This window comes from Saccostrea cucullata, unplaced genomic scaffold (genome assembly GCF_032062105.1).
Source record: "Saccostrea cucullata isolate Sc308-1 unplaced genomic scaffold, CSIRO_AGI_Scuc_v1 ctg1718, whole genome shotgun sequence".
NCBI lineage: Eukaryota > Metazoa > Mollusca > Bivalvia > Ostreida > Ostreidae > Saccostrea > Saccostrea cuccullata.
Window position 1 is genome coordinate 43,308 of NW_026938132.1, and position 23,885 is coordinate 67,192.

Genomic DNA, 23,885 nt, shown 5'->3' on the forward strand with positions numbered 1-23,885 from the left:
TAATTGTATATCAGTAGTGGGACCAGAGGTCACCTTTAATTTAACAAAAGAAGAGGGTCCAGAGGTCACCTTATATTGTGCATCAGTAATGGGATCAGATGACACTTTATTTTGTACATCAGCAGGGTGACCAGGGGTCCTCCAAGGATTTCCTCCACATTTTAATTGAAATAAATAAGATTAATTGATATTGAATTTTCTCTGGAGAAGAAGTGCGGGAAAAATTCACATGTTAGTTCTTCTTTATATAGATCAACCTCTCTGACCTTGTCAATGATTGGTTAAAACCATCTGACTTGCCAGACGGAACAGAACATGTCTCTATTCCATCTGACTCCATCTGACTTCATATCTGTCTTATGATTTTCCTATTTACAGGATGATTCGCAAGATGTGGCAAGTCACATCTTACAAATCAGATCGTGTAAATAGGGCTTAAGACCACTAATATTTAAGAAAATTGCCTATAAATCTATCTTTGTGCTCTAGCAATTCTCTGCTCTTCTCAGACCTTTGCTGTTTTTGTCAAGTACATCTTATTGTAAATTTGGTTTTGAGGGTTTTAAGTAATAGATTCAAGTTTCATTATCTGTTTGAAATTCATTTAAACGTGGATAACTACAATTACTGATAATTTTAATACTATTTTGAAAGAGGGCATATAAGGCGTGTACAATACACCGCTCTGAGACAAAATGTTTTTCAATTTTCAAAATTCACAAAAAGCTATATTTTCTAAAATCATGTTCTCAGTAATGTCATCTTCAAAATATTTTATTTTTTGTTTCCGAACGACTTATCATTTGATAATATTTATTTCAAAGTTGACAGTTAAGCATATTTAGTAGAAAAGGGGTGTAATAGAGCTATAAAAAACGAATTTTGAACATGAATGGGTCAAGTCTCCATTCTTCGTTTACGCTTAAATGATGGAAATGTAAATGTGAAATCTATTTCATTTTTCCAAAAAATAGTATCTGAACCCATTCTATGTGAAAATCGAACTTTTCTGATAAAATCTACGCTTCAACAAACCCGTACATTACATCACACTGAAAGACGTCAATAGTGGATATACTTCGTAGCGTAGTGGTTAAAGCGGTTGGTCTTGGAGAGAGCTCGAATCATACATGAAACTTTTTCTTTCTTTTTTTTTTGTTTTCAAATGTCTTTAAAACATGAATATAAAATAAATTATTCATAGATTATTAAAACAATGAAATACAGAATTTGATATGTAAAAGATTATGTAAACCATAAAAATTTGAAAAATGTCTTGTTTAGAGCGGGGGATTGTCCTCGCCGTGTACGCCTCCATTCTTTGCTATGTGTCGTATAGTCAAACCTACAACATCAGTGATTATTTATTGAAATTTGGAAAACAGTACATTATTTGTTTAATTTTTGTTTGCAAGTACGGTATCCATTTTAGATGCCCATTATATATATTTTTTTATCATTGAAATTCACCTGCTCAATTGTCTATAAAACGAACATTGATTGCAGTAAATTTTAACATATTTCAGTGAGTATTTCTTTGCGATTCTTTACAAGTTTTACAGCAGCTTTAATGAACGGTTTAATTTCACTCTAGTTTACTGATTCTTTACAATTTATTTTTAATGCAGTGTCTCGAATACCCTTGTTTTTTAGCTTCTCACAATAATTAAACTATGTGATGCAAAATAGTCACATCAATTGTTATAATTTATTAAAAATGCAATAATGCGAAAAATTCAAGCTTAGTATTGTATGTCATACAGTTCAGGACATTATTAATTGAACAGCCCTCGTAATTTGTACATCAGTAGGGGGACAAGAGGTCACAATATTTTGAACGACAATGAAGAAACCGGAAGACACTTTATATTTTACATTAATAAGAAGACCAGAGGTCATCTTACATTGTAAGTCAACAGGGAGATCAGAAGACACCTAATATTTTACAAAAATATTGAGATCAAAGGACTCCTTATTTGGTCACCTGAATCAACGCATGTGACTTATTGCTATCGGGTTTTTTTTTCTGGCGAAGTGCTTTGTGCATTGAGCGTTAACATTCGAACATTTTCAGCATTTCTCTGTAATCCCTCAACCATTTACAACCAATTTTGGCATAAAGCATCTTTGGGTGAACGGGAGATTTTTAAATTTATGGTCCCTGCCCTCCACCCCCTAAGGCAAGAAAGTTTGGCCTAAATTACTACAATTGATGAAATCTTTAAAAATCTTCTTTACTCATTAACATCAAGCCGTCAAACTGATCGCATAATTATTATAAGCATTGACTCCATACCAAAATTGTGAATTTGTTGTCCCCCAGCTTCCTTTTTTCTTCAAAATATCGTCCTCTCTGCTCCTGAATATAAATTAAACTAACCACATATAGTTATAGTTAAGCAAGGGAGTGTTTTCCAGAATTATAAATTTTAAGGCCCCCCTGTACCATGTAAATTGTAGACAATACTGTAATTGAATTAATGCTTTGAAATTTGTTCTTTGGTATAAACCAATATTTTTTAATGAACAATGGTCCTTTTTTTCAAAATTGCTAAATATATGACTTCAGGATGAGGGTTTTTGTGGTCAATGGGCACTACTAATTATTGCTAAATATTACCGATTATTTGAAATGAGAGTTTTAAAGTTTTAAAAGATGTTCAGATGATCTAGTGCTATAAGATCCATATCCCTTTTGTCGTGTTCTTAAGTGAACCTCTAGCATCTCGTTAATATGCATTTTATTTGTGACCTCTGTTACGCCCTTGTTTTCTTTTTAGGTGTCTGTTGGCTAAGACGAGTCTAGAATCGTTGATGCTTTATCTCTCTGCATTCATAAATTTTTTTTATGTCTGATTTCTTTAAAAATATACAACAAGGGGGACCACTGGTCTCCCTATTTATGTACACTACAAGGTGAGCTCTGGTCCCCCTTGTGATGTAAAATATAGAGTGCCCTAAGGTCCTCATAATGATCTACAACATAGGGTGACCTCTGACCCACTATTGATGTATAAGGTGACCTCCGTTTCCCCTTATGATGTACAATATAATCTGACATCTGCTCTTGTACAGAATTAGGTAACCCATGTTCCCCTTTTTGTTGTACAATATAAACTTTAAGGTGTCCATTAGTCTCTTAAATGAAATAACATATAAGATGACCTTGTAACGAACGTTAAAACCGAACTGAAGGCTCTGTTCCCCTACTGATTTACAATATAAGGTGACCTCTGGTCCCCCTACTTTTATCTCTTACTGATGTACAATATAAGGTGTCCTTTCGTCCACTTAATGTTTCACAATATAAGATGAACCCTGGTCCCCCTACTGTTGAACAATATTAGGTGACCCCCGGTCCCCCTACTGTTGTACAATATGAGGTGACCTCTGGTCCCCCTGCTGATGTGTAATATAAGGTGTTCTCTGGTCCCCCTACTGATGTACAAAATAAGGTGACCCCTGGTCCCCCTACTGATGTACAATACAGGGTTACCTCTGATCCCCCTATTAATGTTAAGTGTAATATTAAGTGTCCTCTAGTCCCCAACTGATGTTCAATATAAGGTGACCACAGGTCCCCTACTGATATACATTATAGGGTGACCTCTAGTTCCCCTACTTTTATCTCTTACTGATGATAAATATAATTGGTCCTCTGGGTCCCCCAATGATGTCAAACTACTGATGTCAATATAAAGTGACATCAGGTCCTTCTACTGATGTACCATATTAGGTGAACTCTGGTCCCTCTACTGATGTACAATATAAGGTGACCCCTAGTCGCCCTACAAATGTACGATATATGGTGTCCTCTGGTCCCCCTACTGATGTAAATGTAAGGTTACCTCTGCCCCTCCCTATTGATATACAATATAAGGTGACCTCTAGTCCAGCTACAGATGTCCTCTACCGCAGTACAATATAAGGTGCCCTCTGGTCCCCCTATTGATCTAAAGTGTAATATTAGGTGTTCAATGGTCCCTTACTGATGTTCAATACAGTAAAACTCGTTTAGTACGAACACGGATATAGCGAATTTACGGATATAGCGAAGTCATTTTAGATCCCCAGTTATATAATTTTAATGAATTTCTTATACGGTTATAACGAGTTACGGATATAGCGAAGTGATTTCATAAGTCCCAGCGACTTCGTTATAACCGAGTTTTACTGTATAAGGTGACCACAGGTAACCCTACTGATAATATAAGATGGCCCCTGGTCTCCCTAATGGTGTACAATATAAGATGACCCCTGGTTCCACAACTACTGTAAAATATAAGGAGTCCTTTGGTTCCCCTACTGATGTACAATATAAGGTGACCTCTGGTCTCCCTATTGATGTACAATATAAGGTTAACTCTGGTCCACCTACTGATGTACAATACAGGGTTACCTCTGGTCCCCCAATTCATGAAAAGTGTAATATTAAGTGTCCTCTGGTCCCCAACTGATGTTCAATAGAAGGTGACCACAGGTCCCCTACTGATGTCCCCTACTGATGTTAAATGTAATGTGTCCTCTGGGTCCCCCACTGTTGTTCCCCTACTGATGTTAAATATAACGTTTCCTCTAGTCCCGCTACTGATGTACAATATAAGGTGACATCTGGTCCCCCCTATTTAAGGTGACCTCTAGTCACACGACTGATGTACTACATGTATATAAGGTGACCTCTGTTCACTTTACTGGTATACAAAATAAGATGACCCCTGGTCCCCCTACTGATGTACAATAAAATGTGTCCTCTGGTCCCCCTATTGATGTCCCCAACTACTGTACAATATAAGATGTCCCCTGGTCACCCTGCTGTTGTACAAAATAAAGTGTCCTATGGTCCCCCTACTGATGTAAAATATAAGATGACCCCTGGTCCACCTACTGATGTACAATATAAGATGGCCACTGGTCTCCCTAATGGTGTACAATATAAGATGACTCCTGGTTCCACAACTACTGTAAAATATAAGGAGTCCTTTGGTTCCCCTACTGATGTACAATATAAGGTGACCTCTGGTCTCCCTATTGATGTACAATATAAGGTGACCTCTGGTCCCCCTAATGATGTACAATACAGGGTTACCTCTGGTCCCACTATTGATGTAAAGTGTAATATTAAGTGTCCTCTGGTTCCCAACTGATGTTCAATATAAAGTGACAACAGGTCCCGCTACTGATGTCCCCTACTGATGTTAAATATAATGTGTCCTCAGGGTCCCCCACTGTTGTTCCCCTACTGATGTTCAATATAACGTTTCCTCTAGTCCCGCTACTGATGTACAATATAAGGTGACATCTGGTCCCCCTACTGATTTACAATATAAGCTGTCCTCTTGTCCACATTCTGATGTACAATATAAGGTGACCCCTAGTCCCCCTACCAATGTACGATATATGGTGTCCTCTTGTCCCCCTACTGATGTACAATATAAGGTTACCTCTGGTCCCCCTATTGATATACAATATAAGGTGACCTCTAATCCCCTACTGATGTCCCTTACCGATGTACAATATAAAGTACCCTCTGGCCGCCCTATTGTTCTTAAGTGTAATAATAGGTGTCCATTGGTCCCCTACTGATGTTCAATATAAGGTGACCACAGGTCCCCCTACTGATGTACTATTTAAGGTGTCCTCTGGTCCCCCTACTGGTGTACGAAATACGGTGACTCCTGGTCCCCCTAATGATGTACAATATAAGATGACCCCTGGTATCTCTACTGGTGTACAATATAAGATGTTCCCTGGTTCCACAACTGATGTGCGATATAAGGTGTTTTTTGGTCCCCCTACTGATGTACGATATAAGGTGACACACGGTCACCCTTCTGATGTACAATATAAGGTGCTCTCTGGTCCCCCTACTGATGTACAATATAAGGTGTCCTCTAGTCCTCCTTCTGATGTACAATATAAGGTGACCTCTGGTCCTCCTACTGATGTAAAGTGTAATATTTAGTGTCATCTGGTCTCCTACTGATGTTCAATATGAGGTGACCACAGGTCCCCTACTAATGTACATTATAAGGTGACCTCTGGTTCTCCTACTGATGTTAAATATAATGTGTCCTCTTTGTCCCCTACTGATATACAATATAAGATGTCCCCTAGTCCCCCTACCAATGTACGATACATGGTGTGCTCTGGTCCCTTTACTGATGTACGTTATAAAGTTACCTCTGCCCCCCCCCCCTATTGATATAGAATATAAGGTGACCTCAAGTCCCCCTACTGATGTACAATATAAGGTGCCCGCTGGTCCCCCTATTGATCTAAAGTGTAATATAAAGTGTCCTCTGGTCCCCTACTGATGTTCAATATAATGAGACCACAGGTCCCCCTACTGATGCACTATACATGGTGACATCTGTTCTCCCTATTGATGTCCCCTACTGATGTACAATATAAGGTGCCCTCTGGGCCCCCTACTGATGTACGATATAAGGTGTCCTGTGGTCCCCCTACTAATGTACAAATAAGATGATTACTGGTCTTCCATACTGATTTAGAGTATAAGATAACTTTTGTTTCCCCTTCTTATGTAAAGTGCATTATAAGGTTTCCTCTGGTCCTACTGTTATTTAATTCAAGGTGACCTCTGGTCCCCCTACTTATGTACAATATAAGGTGATCCCCGGACCCTCTACTAATATACAATATAAGGTTACCTCTGGTCCCCCCAGTGATGTACAAAATAAGGTGGCCTCTGTTCCCCCATATGATGTAGAATAGAAGATGGCATCTGGTCTAATTTTTGATGTACAATATAAGGTGACCTATGGTATCCCTAAAGATGTACGATATAAGGTGATCTCTGGTCTTATTAATTTTTTATTACCTCTGGTATTCGCATTAAGATTATGGAAATAAACGTAAGTCTTATATTGTCCATCAATAAGGATTTCATACTTCACAAATTATAGTATATGAATGAGACAAAGGTTATCTTATGTTGTACATTATTACGATGTTATTGAAACTTGTAAGTAGGCAATAATTTAAAATCATGGTATGTGTAGAATTATTTTTCAAATCCTCTCAGAAAAAGAAATAGTGACCCTAATTTTTGACCGGGGAAAAAGTGCTTATCCGAATTCTCTAAATGTTCATGTATGTAGTTGGAATATGGAGGATTAGTCAAATTGCTTGTCTTCAAATACAGTGTATGTATCCCAAAGTTAAATAACAATTGGTGCATTTTTTAAATTTTATTTCCTTTTCTAATGAAGTTTTGATGGGTTTATGAATTTGATGTGTTAATTCCAGGGAAAGGGGAGGATAACTCCATGCAGCCTCAAACTTTGCAATACAGGGTGTACATCTTCTTTGTAAGATAAATAAAAATCAGGAATTTCGGGCAAAGATTGTTAAAGTGATGATGTCGCCTATTTAAGCATGATCTCATAAGGAAGACAAAAGAGACATTAAATAATTTATCAACAAATAACTATTCCATAATGTTAAAAGATTGGTGAAAAGTCCGAGCAAATGAAAAAGGGGCTGTAGGGGGCAAAATCTTCACCCCCCCCCCCCCCTGCTTGTTAGAGATCTGAGAATGCAGAGCCTGGACTACGTCGTTTAATCTAAGTCGTTTACTATTAGTAAGGAGATCAGCGGTTGGGCACTGTGTTATATAGATACTATAACCTTAAATGGAATGATAAAACCATAGGGGAGACCACAGGTCACCCAACATAATCCATAAATGTTAAACTCTAATGTCTTTTTATATTGCAGTTAATGTTGCTCAGCAACCCCCCTTCCCCTCTTTGTTTTCTAATACCAATCACAGATGGTTCTTCCCTTGACAAAAATAAATTTTCTGGGTTTTTTTTTTTACACTGAAAATGCTTCACAGTATAACGATTTATTCTATTTTCACTTTACGTATGCAACGCACTACATTTTGTAGCGGAGTAAACAGACCCGATAGACGTAAACTGCGCGGGGGACCTAAGGTCCTAGTTCAGCGTACGTTTTATCCTTCTGCGGTTAACACGAGAAGTGTTATGAACGTCGGGATCGGGATTCAAGATGGCAACACCTCCTTTTTCAACTCAGTCAAATTTTTTTATGTTTTTAGCATTTTACTTAACCTTACACCAGCAAAGCTGTGATACAAATAGTCCGTTTGAGTCCAGGATCTCAAAGTATTGTTTGGCAGGTATTATTTCTGTGAGAAAAGCAAGTTTTCAGCAATATGTGTCATTTTCACTTTGGAACACTCGTCAGATTTATCTGGGTCACAAACTATTGTGTATGAGAGACCAGTACAGCAATGTTATGAAATTTATTCCAAATATTAAACGAAATAACTGTTCTTGTATCGTCTCTCTCATTATGTTATGTGGAGATATTCACTCAAATCCAGGGCCAACAAACGTCAACATGCCCTCCAATATTGACGAATCACACTACCAGTGCTTCAATCAGAAAGGAATGCATTTTGTACATTTAAACGTGAGGTCCTTATTACCCAAAATATCACAACTACGAATTTTTGCTACAAAATCGAAAGCCTCAGTCATAGCAGTTAGTGAGACATGCGCAGCATTGTTAAGGCTTGAATAAGGGGGCGGGGCCTAATTTATACGGGAAAAGTATACTATGACATCACACAAAAATATGACATTTATGTAGTTCTCATTATACTTGTAAATGAAATAATTTGCAACACTGAACAGTATTAGCATAATAAACAACATTATAACTTATTAATGCATTAAAAAAAGTTGCTAGTTAAATCCCTTGTAGCTGGTTAAGAACTTGTAAACATGACGTCATACTGGTAAAAATGACGTACTTCATGTGCTGTGAGAGGCAAATTGAGAAATTGTTTATCAACGAAAAATGGGTTTTATTATTAAACGGAATATTATTTACAGATCTTAAATAGTCGATTAATACTAAGGTATAGCCTTTGTTTAGTGCGATTGTTAATTAACTACAAAGAGAATGTATTTTATTAATTATGTCGTGTTTTATGTACAGGTTACGTATATTTTACATCGAGATGCCTCATAAAATCGTACTTTCGCAAGGGCATACACTGCATAGATCTGAACCATTTTTTAAATATACATAAAGGATATATTCCTTAACTTGAAAAGTGCTGCTGCTTTCTTTAAATCGAGGCCGTGATTTTATAAGTACACAAAATATTTGGTAAAATTCTAACATATTTCGACATTGGCCTATTTACGTAAACATTTAAGTATTAAAACGCGAATTCTATTCAAAGCAGCAGCACTTTTCAGAAACTACAAAGTACACAGAAACAATTAATAGCTTGAATTTTAAATTTCAATTAGGGTATGCCCTTGCAATATTGAAATTTGTTATTGACCTACATTCCGTGTACCTGCTATGCGTTCATCACGTGACTGTCCATCGATGGGACCAAACTCTACACAGTACAGAGTATGTTATACTATGCTACGAGGGTTGATCCAAAACTTCGTGGAATTTCTTTCTAAAATTTTATCGTGATTTGATGAAATCAATCAACAGGCATATTCATAATATAGAGTCATAATGCAACAGTATTGGAAAATTTCACCACTTTCTAGTCACTAATAAGGTCACACGAGCTTTCTAAAATTGAATAGTTGGGAAACCCGGGGGAGACTTCGACGTAACGTCAAGTTAGAGATGTCAAGTCACGTTATAGAAGCATGTCGCCCAAATTTCCAATTATAATACGTAATTCTACAAAATACTGTCTTTTTCTCCATTTTTTTTCTCAAGAAAAGCCTGGGTATCCTCTCGCACCAACTTATCTTCATTTTTTACTCATATTTCAAAATACTACCCATCTTTCCATATGAGATTACAATTTCAATAGCAATGTCAAGATCAGAACGGCAGCCGACAACGTCCATTAACGCTTTAAATTTGTCTAGGGGGATACGTACTTAAACAGAGCCTCTAAAAAGCGACCACACTTTTTATCAATGTCCATGTAACTTCTATTTTTCTTAAATTTCTTATGCCACTGGAAAACCAGTAACTAGATGCATTTTTCCCAAGTCTATGTCTATAATATACGCGTTTAAGATCGAGTGATCCCGGGATTTTCAAAAAAACGTGTCACTTGACCAAATTTTGACGTTAACTAACAACTTAAAGATGAGCAATAAATCATCAACTTATAAACTAAATATCCAGTAAAATCAGTAAAACTCTCACACAAAGGTTTAAAAAATATCAAGCAATCGTAATAATGACAATTTTCCTTTTATATACCACATAGGGCGGTTTAATTCTTATTTCACGAATTAAGAATTTAAATGATAATAAACGCGTTAATGTCTCCCCCGCATTTCTACCGTTTCTATGGCAACTGCCATAAAGTTACTATCAAAGATTTTTAAAAATTTTTTTAATTTAAAATATTCATCAAGTGTCTATATTTTCATTTGTAATTTTCCTCCGATTTCACTGAAAAATAAATGAAATATGAAGAAATTCCACGAACTTTTGGATCAACCCTCGTATTTCCATAAGTATTTAAGTTCCGTGATAATAGAATTGCTGAATAAAAATAAATTCAATTTTAAAAATTTCCCGTTTTTGACACTTTTATTTTCCGTTGATTTCTCAAAGTTAGCCTTAACAGTGCTGCGTGGTTAGATCATTCAGTTTTTGATGGGGAAATTAACATTGAAGGTTATCATATATTACGACGTGATAGGAATAGAACAGGGGGAGGTGTTTGTTTATATATACACAACAAATATGCCTTCACCCAGTTGGAAGGTATAAACAACAGTAAGGATCAAGAGTCAATCTGGGTCAATCTATTTTTACCAAAGACTAAACCAATTCAGATTGGAGTGTGCTATAGACCACCTTGCCAGTCCAACTTTCTAGAGTATTTTGAACAGAGTCTTCAAATGCTACGAAGTGACTGTGAAACCTACATTTTAGGAGATTTAAACATAGATTTTAAAATTTCCAATAAGAATAGCATTCTTAAAGCATATAAAGATGTCTTGAATCTTTTTGACCTAAACCAGATTATCAACGAACCCACTAGAACAACAGAATCATCATCAACTATTATTGACCATATTATCACCAACAGAAAAGAAAATATTTCTCAGTTTGGAACCATACCCATTGGTCTTAGTGATCATTGTGCTATATTTTGTTCAAGGAGGATCTCGAAAGGTCATTTCAAATCACATCAATCTATCACTATACGCACTTTAAAAAAATTATAACCCTGAAATTTTTATGACGAAATTACTTGAAGCAGATTGGACTCAAAGTTTCTCTACATGTGTCAATCAAGCATGGAGGGTTTTTCAACATACTTTCAAAATGGTCTTGTATGAAGTAGCCCCAGTTAAAGAAATTAGATTAAAACAACGAACTGAACCATTGATAACATCGTCCATCCTCGAAAAGATCAGAGAAAGAGATTCTTTACATTATTCATACAGGAAAACAAAACAGGAAGAACATTACAAAAGCTACTTCAGAATTAGAAATGAAATACAAAGAGACGTTAAAGTTGCAAGGACAGAATACATATCTAGTAAAATCGAAGAAAACAAAAATAACCCGAAAAATCTATGGCAGAGCCTAAGAGACCTTGGGCTTAATAATAAAGTTCAGGACAGAAGGAACGTCTGCTTAAAAATTGATGATGAAATATGTCACGAACCAAAATCTGTTGCAAATCATTTTAATAACTTTTTTGTTAATATTGCAGCTTCACTGGTAAGCAAACTCCCCACATCTTTAAATATTTTTAGTGTGGATAGTGAACGTTTTATTCTTTTTATTCCAAAAATGATAATCTTTTTACTCTGAAAACAGTCAGTGAAAGTTTTGTGTATAAAGAGCTTTTAAAATTGAACCCTTCTAAAAGTACAGGGCTTGATGATATTCCATCTAGGTTCATTCGTGATGGAGCTGATTTTCTAAAGATTCCTATAACATATATTGTAAATTTATCCATCTCTTCTTCCATTGTTCCTGAAGATATGAAAACAGCTAGGATGAAACCTATTCACAAAAAGAACATTTCACTAGAAGTAGGTTATTATAGACCGGTTAGTATTCTTAGTGTTGTTTCAAAAATTTTAGAGAGATCTGTTCATATGCAACTTTCAAAATTCTTAGATCGTAATAATATTTTATATGAGTTTCAATCTGGTTTTAGAAGTAAGTACTCCACTGAATCTTGTTTGATACATTTATTTGATTTTATTAGAGATAATACTGCAAAGGGATTATATACTGGAATGGTTATGCTTGATCTGCAAAAGGCATTTGACACTGTTGACCATGACATACTTTGTAAAAAACTAAAAGCAATTGGTGTTCAATCTGTTGATTGGTTTTATCTTATTTGTCTGAAAGAAAACAGTTTGTTCACAGCAATGGAATTTCATCAGATGCTGGTATTATCACTTGTGGTGTGCCACAGGGCAGTATTCTAGGCCCTTTATTATTCTTAATTTACGTTAATGACATGGTTACTAGTGTTGACGCAGATTGTAAACTTATTTTATACACTGATGACAGTGCCATTTTATTTGCACATAACTATCCTGATTTTATATCAGAAAAGCTTGGTAAAGTTTTAGATCAGACTTCGCACTGGCTTGTTGATAATAAATTATCGTTACATTTAGGTAAAACTAAATGCATTTTATTTGGTTCCAAAAGAAAGCTTCAAAATGTTGAAAATTTCCAGGTTGTATGTAATGACCATAACATTGGTTGTAAAGAAAAAGTTAAATATCTTGGAGTTTTGATCGACAAATGTTTAAGTGGTGAATACATTGTTGAATCGATTGTCCAGAAAGTAAATAATAGATTTCGATTTCTGCACCGACAAGCCCGGTTTTAGATACTTTTTGTAAAATGACTCTGTGCTCAGCATTAACACAATGCCATATTGATTAAGCCTGTAGTGCTTGGTATGCAGGGCTATCAAAAACTTTAAAGAAAAGGTTAAAAATTTGTCAAAACAAGATGGTTCGTTTTATTTTGAATTTAGGTCCACAGGCATCTGTTAATTACGAAATACTTAGTCAATTAAATTTATTAAATTTTCAAGATAGAGTTTCTCAGCTTAGACTGAACCATGTTTTTAATATTTTTCAAGGAAAAACCCCTTCTTATCTCAATGAACATTTTATACTTCGGTCAAATTTTAGTAGCTATCATACTAGATCAGTCTCAAATGCAGATTTTGTCGTTCCAATTGTCACAGTTGTAATTAAATTATAATTATTATTGAATATTTACTTTAATGCTTTGCGCAATATAAGTACGTATTCTGATTGGCGCGCATAGCCAATCGAATACAACCGGTTTTGCAGGTATGTGAGAGTCATGTGCGAGTGTTTAGTTTTGTACAGGTGAATTTCTATTTTTAGCATTCCCTTTACGTATGACTGACCAGTGACCTACCATGGACCAATGGATTTCGTTATACTAATTAATATGCATGTTTTACTAAACCGTGCACTATATAAAGTAAGAAACCCGCCGAAATCCCCACCCCAAGCTCTACAGCCTTTACGGCAGCAGATCATATAGATTCTATCACAGATCGATTCAATCGATGTACAGCATATAATTATATTTTTCTGATTTGATACTGGATGCCTGGTAAGATATTCATTTACTTGTTTAATTTATGTAACGATTTACTGGCAGTCGGTTAAATATCTATTAATTAATACTTTTCGTAAATGTCTTTGTTTCGTGTTTGTCTATGTGTACATTGTTTTGTATGAGTGTTGTGAGAGTGTTTTTCTATTTTCTAGGTTTTTCTTTATATCCATCAATAAATTGTAAAACGACCGAACCAGTTTTGTTCTGAATTTTTCAAACAAGACCGTGACCCTGTGACAAATGGCGCCCACGTGAATTTTCAACTTGAAGTGAATACTACAGTGATGTGTATGTTGATTTCCACGACGAATTATCGTCAACTTCAAGTTTTCCAATGGATGATGACCAGGGTCCAGTAATCCACTGAGGGACGAGAGGATTGTCCACAACGCCCGTGTGTACGTGTCCAGTGCCTATTACTTCCCCATGGATCCGCCTAGGCTGTAAGTTTGCGCATTTTGAATACACGTGTTTAAATATCATTCTAGCTAGCTAACTTATGTTTAACATTCCAACCATCCTATGGAATCGAGAACTGTGTCTCTCGGATGCTCAGTGATCCGTGTACCGTGACCAGTGAATCGTGTTCAGGTAGATTCTTCTATTCCGTGTGAAGTGTTCCGGAACCTGAAGCTACAACTCAACAGTTTATTGATTTCTTTGAATTAAATCTAAAGAAAAATATTTGTGCGCACTTGTATTTATATTTTCTATGTGTCATTTGTTTGTTTTGTGTATTATTGTGATTTATGTTCTTCGTATTGATTTGTATGAGAAATGCCGGCTGTGTGTAAGAAGTGCGTGTGTGAATTTTGATCGGGATCGAGCTCGATATATTTTTTCCTTGTTTTGGTGGTAAACTTCCGGAAGTACAGAAAACGTGTTTTGAGTTGGTAAATGTTTTGTTTATCTGTGCTTGAACAGGCACCTATCGGAATTTAGACTGCCAAATGTATGTGTACTGTGCTTGATGTTATTATATGTACTGTGTTGTCTACAGTCGTGTTTGTTTTGTTGACTGTCAATGTTTATTTTTGTCCGTCAATGTCATTGTCTGTTGAACATTTTGTTGATGCGAGTTGATCATGTACAGTAGTTTATAGTAGCTGAAAATTTCCCTGCGCGCGATCACTTTCTTAATATTGCAGCATCACTAATTGGAGCACAGGACTGAGAACAACAGGACTATTAGACAAAGCAGAGGTAAATTTGGGTATATTGTTTTTTTCCAGTTTATTGTGTATGCAGTTGTATTTATACAGAATTTGAGTGAGTGATTGCTTGTGTGTTGACATTTGCGCATTGCGATAAGTTAATCTTTGCTTGCGATTTGGTATCAGTTAATCATTTTCAAATCAATATGGCAACTGGTGTTGATGAAAACAAGGGTAAGAAGGACTTACAACAAGATATTGATGAAACCAAGGGTAAGAAGGACTTGCAAGAAATTATAGAGCAAATCAATGCAGAAGAGCATTACAGGGTTATAACAAAAGAGGAGTATGACCTGTTGAAAGCGCAGAAAATTCCAACTACCCCTAAAGTTGAACATGGTTTGAATAAGGGTACCATTCCTAAACTACCATCCTTAGGTGAAGTACCGATCCCTAGTCACATACCCTCACCAGGTTATTTACACCCGCCAGGTCTTATGTCATCACCTCAATTGTTTAATAGCTCTGCTCTGTTTCATCAAAATAACAACCCTACCCCTATAAAACTTCCAACTTTTAGCGGTAGTGAGCAAGCTCAGAAAGGTGAAGTGAGCTATGACGTTTGGTCGTATGAGGTTAGGTGCTTAAAGGGCCAGTGGCCTGACCATGTTCTTTTGCAGCCAGTGAGAAGTTCTCTGAAGGGGACGGCGAGGGAAATTCTGATTCCACTTGGAGAATATGCAACAGTTGAGAACATCCTCGCAAAGTTAGATGATTTTTATGGGAATGTCTGCACACCCGAAAACATCATGCAGAAATTTTATTCAGATCATCAACAAGAAGGTGAGTCAATTGTTTCCTATGGATCTAGGTTAGAACAGTGTTTATCAAAAGCTGTAAAAGTAGGTCACATTGATGTAAATGCCAAGGACCCAATGCTTAGATCAAAGTTTTGGTCAGGTTTAAGGAGCACACAGTTAAGAAATGCAACAAGGCACAAGTATGAGACTGTAAAAGAGTTTCACTCCCTTCTTAGAGAAATAAGACAGATTGAACAAGAGGAAACTAGTTTGAAATCTGTAAATTCAGTTCCAAAATCAAGTGTTGCTATGTCAAGTAATGTAGATTCATTGACAATTCAAAATTCTGAACTGCAAAATATGCAAAAACAACTTACAGAATTACTTTCTCAGATGAAGAAACTTGATAGCAGAATGGGTAAAATTGAGCAAAGTTCAAATGCAAATAATCAAACACAAACAACTGGTTTTAATAATACAGGTTCTTTTCAGACAAATACCTCCAACAATACTTACCACAGAGGAAATTTCCAGGGCAGGAAGAAATTCGCCAACAGGGGCAGAGGAATGTATTTCCAATCTCAGCAACCGCCAAACCAGCAGCACCAGATTCAGCAACAGACTCAGCAACCATGGCAACAGAGGCAGTTTACTCAACAGTCTGGTAACATGAATGGGTTTGGTGCAGGTAGTACTTTAAACTAGTTTCATCTCCTGTTGCCGGGCAAACTGGAGATTCATTTCAAAATAGCCCTAATTACACCAAAAATCAATCCAGTCTTTTGTACAGGTTAGTTGGAGAATCCAATGAATCTGATATTATTGTCAATGGCTTAAGAACAAAAGCTCTCGTAGACACAGGATCTATGATAACCTGTATTTCTGAAGAATTTTTCAAACATTTAAACCCTAAGCCTGAGTTACATGACCTTTCAGAATTTGAACTCAATGTTCAGAGCGCTAATGGCAGTGCTTTGCCATATAGTGGCTATGCTGAAATTGACATATGTGTACCTTGCTTTGGTGAATTTACATATACTATTCCTGTTCTAGTAGTTCCCCAGACAAATTATTCAAGGCAAGTACCTATGATTCTTGGAACTAATTTCATTCGTTTTTACAGGAATGCTTGTAACCAGAATTCCACTGATTCAGATGATGTTCCAGAACAATGGAAGATAGTATTTGACAGTATGAATGATGAAACACCAGTGAAGACGACTAACAAGTATACCATTCAAGTGTTACCAAATGAGACAAAAGTAATCAGAGGTCTGGTAAGAAATAACCATGGTATTGTATCAGCTTTAACTGAGCAAACAAATACTTCATTATCAGGAGGTCTCATTGTTTGTCCTAGAGTTATTTCCCTTACCCAGGGTAAGCATACTACTACTATTCCTGTTAGGGTTTGCAATATTTCAGCCTCTATTGTACATATACCACCGAAATCACTTTTATGTTCAGTAAGTGGTGTCAAGTTAGTGGACTCTTGGAATCCTGAAACACAGGATCAAGGTATTAAGAAACCCAGAAAGTCTTTGCAGGAATTGGACATCAAGATATCAGAGGAGAACTTAACTTCTAAACAAGTAAGTGAGGCTAAGAAGTTTCTCTCTGGTTGGACTCATTTATTTTCAGATGGACCAACTGATATAGGTAAGACTGATATTTTAAAACATGAAATTAAGCTTACCGACAACACACCATTCAAAGAACCATACAGACGGATTCCACCTGGAATGTATGCAGAAGTACGAGAACACATTAAGGAGATGCTGGATGTTGGAGCTATTAGACCGTCACAGAGCCCATATTCCTCAAACATAGTATTGGTCAGAAAGAAAGATGGTAGTTTACGTTTCTGCATAGACTACAGGAAACTCAACTCCAGAACCATCAAGGATGCATACAACCTTCCACGCATTGACGACACTATCGACAGATTGGTTGGGTCTAACTTCTTCACCAAACTAGATTTAACCAGTTCCTACTGGCAGGTTGAGATAGAAGAGATGGACAAAGAGAAGACAGCCTTTTCAGTCAGCGGTGTTGGTCACTATGAGTGTAACAGAATGGGGTTCGGATTGACGAACGCACCTGCGACTTTTCAGAGGATAATGGAAAGATGTATGGGTGAGTTGAACCTGAGAGACTGTCTTGTTTTTCTCGATGACATACTCATATTTTCGCAAACATTTGACGAACACTTGGACCGACTGACAGCTGTATTTCAGAGACTTGAGAGACATAATCTTAAGCTTAAGGCCAAGAAGTGTGAGTTTTTCAAAGAGAGTGTTACCTACTTAGGACATGTAGTAAGTAAAGCAGGTGTAGCTACAGACCCAGAGAAGACCAAGTCTATTTCTACATGGCCAGCCCCTCACAATATCAAGACACTTCGAACATTCCTAGGATTTGCAGGATATTATAGGAGGTATGTAAAAGATTACTCTAAGATCATTAAGCCTCTCAACGATCTCCTGAAGGGCCATTCCACAAACTCGAAGGAAAAAGGTAAGTCCAAAGTCAAACCACCACCATGGAGATGGGGAGATGAGGAGTCCCAAGCGTTTGAAGAAATCAAGAGGAAACTAACATCACCACCAATCCTCGCCTATGCTGACTTCGACAAGCCTTTTATCCTCCATACAGATGCTTCAAGAAATGGTTTGGGAGCCATACTTTATCAGCAGCAGAATGGTGAGAAGCGAGTGATAGCTTATGCTAGTAGAGGTTTGAAGAACAGCGAAAGAAACTATCCTGCGCATAAGTTGGAATTCCTTTCATTGAAATGGGCGGTGACAGAAAAGTTCTATGACTATCTGTTTGGAAACAACTTTGAGGTCATCACTGATAACAACCCGCTCACCTACATTTTGACCACTGCTAAACTTGATGCCACAGGTCATCGATGGCTAGCTGCTCTGAGCAACTTTCATTTTTCCATCCGTTACCGGAAGGGTATCAACAATGCAGATGCAGATGGCTTATCTAGAAGACCCTTGGAAACAGATGTCATTCCTGATGTAGTCCAGTCCATCTGTAATGCACAAACTACAAACAGAGAACACTGTCCCTACTTTGAGAATATATACCTACCTTATAACGTCACATCTGCTTCATGTATGACTGTAAGTACTGGTATTGTACAAAGTGAGGCACAAAGTGAGTCAAACTTTTCTTCTTTACCTGAAACTTCATGTCTTGATTCATGTGTTTTTTCTGACATTGATTGGCAAAAAGAACAATCAGCTGATAAGGGTATTAGTAGAGTTGTACATTTATTGAATCAGGGATGTTTACTATCTAAGTCAGATTTAAAATCAGAAACTCTAGAAGTTTGCAAATATTTCAGAGAAAAAGACAGATTGTTGATAGAAAACGGTATTTTGTACAGAACATCTGTTTTAAACCATGATCATGTCAAACAATTGGTTCTACCAGCTCATTTCAGGGATGCAGCATTTGAATACTTACATACAGATTTAGGACACCATGGCAGAGAAAGAACAACCCAGCTTATGAAAGAGAGATTCTATTGGCCAGGTATGATTCAGGACATCACCAACAGAATCAAGACCTGTGATCGCTGTGTCAAGTTCAAAACACCAGAGAAAATTTCAGCTGAACTTGTAAATATTGAGAGTTACCATCCTCTCGATTTGGTTTGTATAGACTATTTATCCCTTGAAAAGAGTAAAGGTGGGTTTGAAAACGTCTTAGTGGTAACAGATCATTTCACCCGTTATGCACAAGCTTTTCCTACACTTAACCAGACGGCAAAGACAACTGCTAGGATTTTGTTTGACAATTTCATATTACACTATGGCTTCCCTAACAGGTTACACAGTGACCAAGGTAGAAATTTCACAGGTCATGTCATTAGGGAGCTTTGCAAGATAGCTGGTGTTAAACAATCTAGAACTACTCCCTATCACCCCATGGGGAACGGTATGGTCGAGAGGTTTAACCAGACTCTAATCAAGATGCTTGGTACCCTAGACAACAAACAGAAGGATGATTGGAAATCCTTTGTAAGTACACTTGTTCATGCATATAATGCAACAAGACATGAGAGTACTGGTTATTCCCCCTTCTTCCTCATGTTTGGGAGACATCCACGTTTAGCAATTGATGCGTTTCTCAATTTAAATTCCGATACGTCAGAGAAAATACGTAGTCGCGATAATTTTGCGAAGAAACTACAGAAGAGACTCGAATTTTCATATAAAGTTGCTTCACGAGAAGCAGAAAAGAACGCAACTCGTCATAAGAGCATCTATGATGCAAAAGTACGAGAATCTAAAATACAGGTCGGTGATCGTGTATTAATTAGAAATGTGGGTTTGAAGGGAAAGAATAAGCTGGCTGATAAATGGGCCAGAGACCCCTACATTGTTACTGAACAGCCCAGCCCTGATATTCCTGTGTTTATTGTGAAAAAAGAGAATGGTAAAGATAAATCTAAGAACTTGCATAGAAACATGTTGTTGCCAATCTCTTATATACCCAGGTTATCAGAAACAGAGCAGATCAGCCCAGGTTCTAAGACACTCCCTTTAAAAACTACTGATAAGACACCCACCCCAGTCATAAGTATTCCTACTCCTTCACTTGAGAGTGAGTGTAAGGTAAGTGACGCTGCTATTTCAGGCTCAGAATCTTCTGACTCAGACTCAGATTCTGATGATAGACAAGTTTATATCATTCCTCAACGTAGAGTAAGTAGAGTACATAGACTTCCAAGTTCTATTTCTCATCATAGTCCAAGTACTTGTCAGGATTCTACTACAGTAAGTAGACTTCCAAGTACTATTTCTCATCATAGTCCAAGTACTTATGATTCTACTACCAGTACATATTATAATACTACTGATTCTACTTTGAATCGCAATTTATCTACTGTACAGAGTACACCAACACCCCTCCCTAGACGTTCTACTAGACAGGTGAGAAAACCGGAAAGGTACGGAGAGTGGGTGCACCAGGTTACTCCAGTTTATTACGTATAGTATATACAGGGGAGAATGTCACATAGTTGATGTTCATTTTGGTTGTAAATATGTTTGGGTTATAATACTTTGTCTGTACAATGCTACATGGACATTGTTATTTGCTTCAGTTATTTAAAATGTCAGGAGCCATTTTCCCTAGCAGGGGAGAATGTCACAGTTGTAATTAAATTATAATTATTATTGAATATTTACTTTAATGCTTTGCGCAATATAAGTACGTATTCTGATTGGCGCGCATAGCCAATCGAATACAACCGGTTTTGCAGGTATGTGAGAGTCATGTGCGAGTGTTTAGTTTTGTACAGGTGAATTTCTATTTTTAGCATTCCCTTTACGTATGACTGACCAGTGACCTACCATGGACCAATGGATTTCGTTATACTAATTAATATGCATGTTTTACTAAACCGTGCACTATATAAAGTAAGAAACCCGCCGAAATCCCCACCCCAAGCTCTACAGCCTTTACGGCAGCAGATCATATAGATTCTATCACAGATCGATTCAATCGATGTACAGCATATAATTATATTTTTCTGATTTGATACTGGATGCCTGGTAAGATATTCATTTACTTGTTTAATTTATGTAACGATTTACTGGCAGTCGGTTAAATATCTATTAATTAATACTTTTCGTAAATGTCTTTGTTTCGTGTTTGTCTATGTGTACATTGTTTTGTATGAGTGTTGTGAGAGTGTTTTTCTATTTTCTAGGTTTTTCTTTATATCCATCAATAAATTGTAAAACGACCGAACCAGTTTTGTTCTGAATTTTTCAAACAAGACCGTGACCCTGTGACACAATAATTAAGCAAAAACAATCTGAATCATTTTATTTTAATGGAATCAGAGACTGGAACATGTTACCAGCAGAAATTAAACCTGTTTTAAATACTGGAAGTAATTTTGCTTTTAAAAGAAATGTCAAGAAATTTTTATTAGAAAGGGGAATTGCCCAGTGTAAAAGTCAAGTTGAGTTTTATTAGTTCTTATAATTAGTATAAGTTGTTCCATGTACAATCATGTGAATTTTTGGTATACATTCATAATACACTTCATTTTTAAGGATCTCTGTGTTGTCAACTTGATCCCATGTCTTAGTATGTTATAGTATTTTAATTTTATATTTATCTGCTTATATTATTTAACATCAAATTAACATACATGTATGAGTATAAGGACCCCCTTGGAAATAAGCCATTGGCCTTCATGGGTTATCCTTGGTATACAAATGTAATCTTATGTGAGTCATATATATAAAGTCATGTCTTTCAAAACTGATTGATTCCGATATTTTATATTAATTATATTGTTTAATGCCATCTTATATATATATATATATATATATACGAGGGGCGTTCAATAAATAATGTCATTAGCTCGATGACATACAACATAGTAGTCATATGACATAAAGCTTGACTTTCTCTCATTATTGAATCTTTAATAAATTTATAACAGTTTATGTGACCACTTTTCATCACATAGTTATATCGTGAGAAGCTGGGAAACAAGGGCTATTCGAGACACTGCATTATAATTGAATGGTAAAGAATCAGTAAACTAAAGTGACAATAAAAGCTACATTAAAGCTGCTGTAAAACTTGTTAAAAATCCCAAAGAAATATTCACTGAAATATGTGACATTTACAGCAACCGACGCCTGTTTTATAGACAAATTAGCAGGTGGATTTCAATGATAAATATTTATCAAATGGGCATCAAAAATGGGTACCCTCCTTGCCAACAAAAATTATAACAACTTATGTACTGTTTGCCAAATTTCAACAAATAACATTTGATCTTGTATGATCAACTTTAAGACACATAGCAAATTTGATAGAAATGATATCGGGAGTAGTTTACACTGTTTTTAAGAAACATTTGACAGTAATTAAGCTTGGTACTCTAAGGTCACCCTGTAGTTTGAAAAATGAGTGAAAACGAGAGCTTGTACCAAAGTCTGAACAATTATTTCAAAATATCAGTAATTGTAGTAATCCACGTTTGTTTTATATTCAAACAGATATTGGAACATGAATCTATTGCTTAAAACCATTAAAACAAAATTTAACATAAGATGTACTTAAAAAAACGGCGAAGGTCTGTAAAGAGCAAAGGTCTGCAAGAGCACAAGAACAGATTATTATGCAATTTTTTTAAATATGAGTGGTATTATTGTTCAAATTCGTATTCGGTGAGACAGTTTAATATCTGGAGGTGTCTACAAAGCAGTTTTTTTGCAAAGAAATTGAAAGGTTTATCAGAGAAAGGACCCGGAATCAGGAATCCACTACATTGAATTTCTTCATGACAGCGTTCAAACCCGCATGCCCTAAAGGGTAAAGGGGTTTACGGGATAAACAGAAAGTTAATGTTTTTTCACATTAACAATATTTGCCAGATCTTTGACTTTTTGACTTGTTTCTATTTCCAAACTTAAAAAAACACCTTTCAGAAGGAAAAAACAAGTCCAGGAAATCATTTGATCTGCCATTTTCCAGTACATTAAGGGTTATACCCAAAAATAAGTTCTAAAAACAATCAGAAATTCCATAAAAATGTTACGAATATATATTTGAATACAAATATATTAATAAGTAAAATCATGAAGACTAAATCATTGAAAAGCGTCGTTTGCTTCTTTATGAGCCCCCATGACATTATTTATTTAACGCCCCTCGTATATATATATATATATATATATATATATATATATATATATATATATATATATATATATATATATATATATATATATATATATATATATATATATACGAGGGGAGCGCCGCGAGAATTCCATCGGCATCGAAAGCAAGTTTTTTAACTTGCCTAGATAGCCGAGCGGTCTAGCGCGCTGCTCCTGTACTGCTAGGAGACAGATTCCGTAGGTCGTGAGTTCAACCCCGGGTTGGGGCGGAAGTGGGTATCCATGTAAAAGTGAATTTCTTTGTGCTTTCTATATTAATATTTCTTCACTTAGGGCAGTTATATTAGTTTAAGAGTTGTTGTAAAATGTGCTTTATAAATAATAATTAATTTCATTACAACGTGTATTGGTTTCAATCCTCTGTTAAAACTAATGTCCAAATAACTGTATCTCACTTCTATTCTCAATGACCGTGTAGTGTAGGACAGCGCCGCGAGAATTCCATCGGCATCGAAAGCAAGTTTTTTAACTTGCCTAGATAGCCAAGCGGTCTAGCGCGCTGCTCCTGTACTGCTAGGAGACAGATTCCGTAGGTCGTGAGTTCAACCCCGGGTTGG

At 36.3% G+C, this 23,885-nt stretch overlaps 1 protein-coding gene across 1 annotated transcript; it reads left to right on the forward strand.

Moving 5' to 3' along the window:
* The first annotated feature begins 14,951 nt into the window (after positions 1–14,951).
* LOC134249481 (uncharacterized) lies at positions 14,952–16,422 on the forward strand. The gene is made up of 2 exons (XM_062731830.1): positions 14,952–15,638; positions 16,088–16,422. The coding sequence occupies exons 1-2, from the start codon at positions 15,002–15,004 to the stop codon at positions 16,261–16,263; spliced, it is 813 nt and encodes a 270-aa protein (XP_062587814.1). The 5' UTR covers positions 14,952–15,001; the 3' UTR covers positions 16,264–16,422.
* Positions 16,423–23,885: the final 7,463 nt, after the last annotated feature.

Bases quoted from the DNA above. Each gene is read 5' to 3' on its own strand.
- LOC134249481 (XM_062731830.1), top strand. From the start codon at position 15,002: ATGGCAACTGGTGTTGATGAAAACAAGGGTAAGAAGGACTTACAACAA. The intron at 15,639-16,087 runs GTGAGTCAATTG...GGTTCTTTTCAG, and splicing joins TTCAGATCATCAACAAGAAG to ACAAATACCTCCAACAATAC.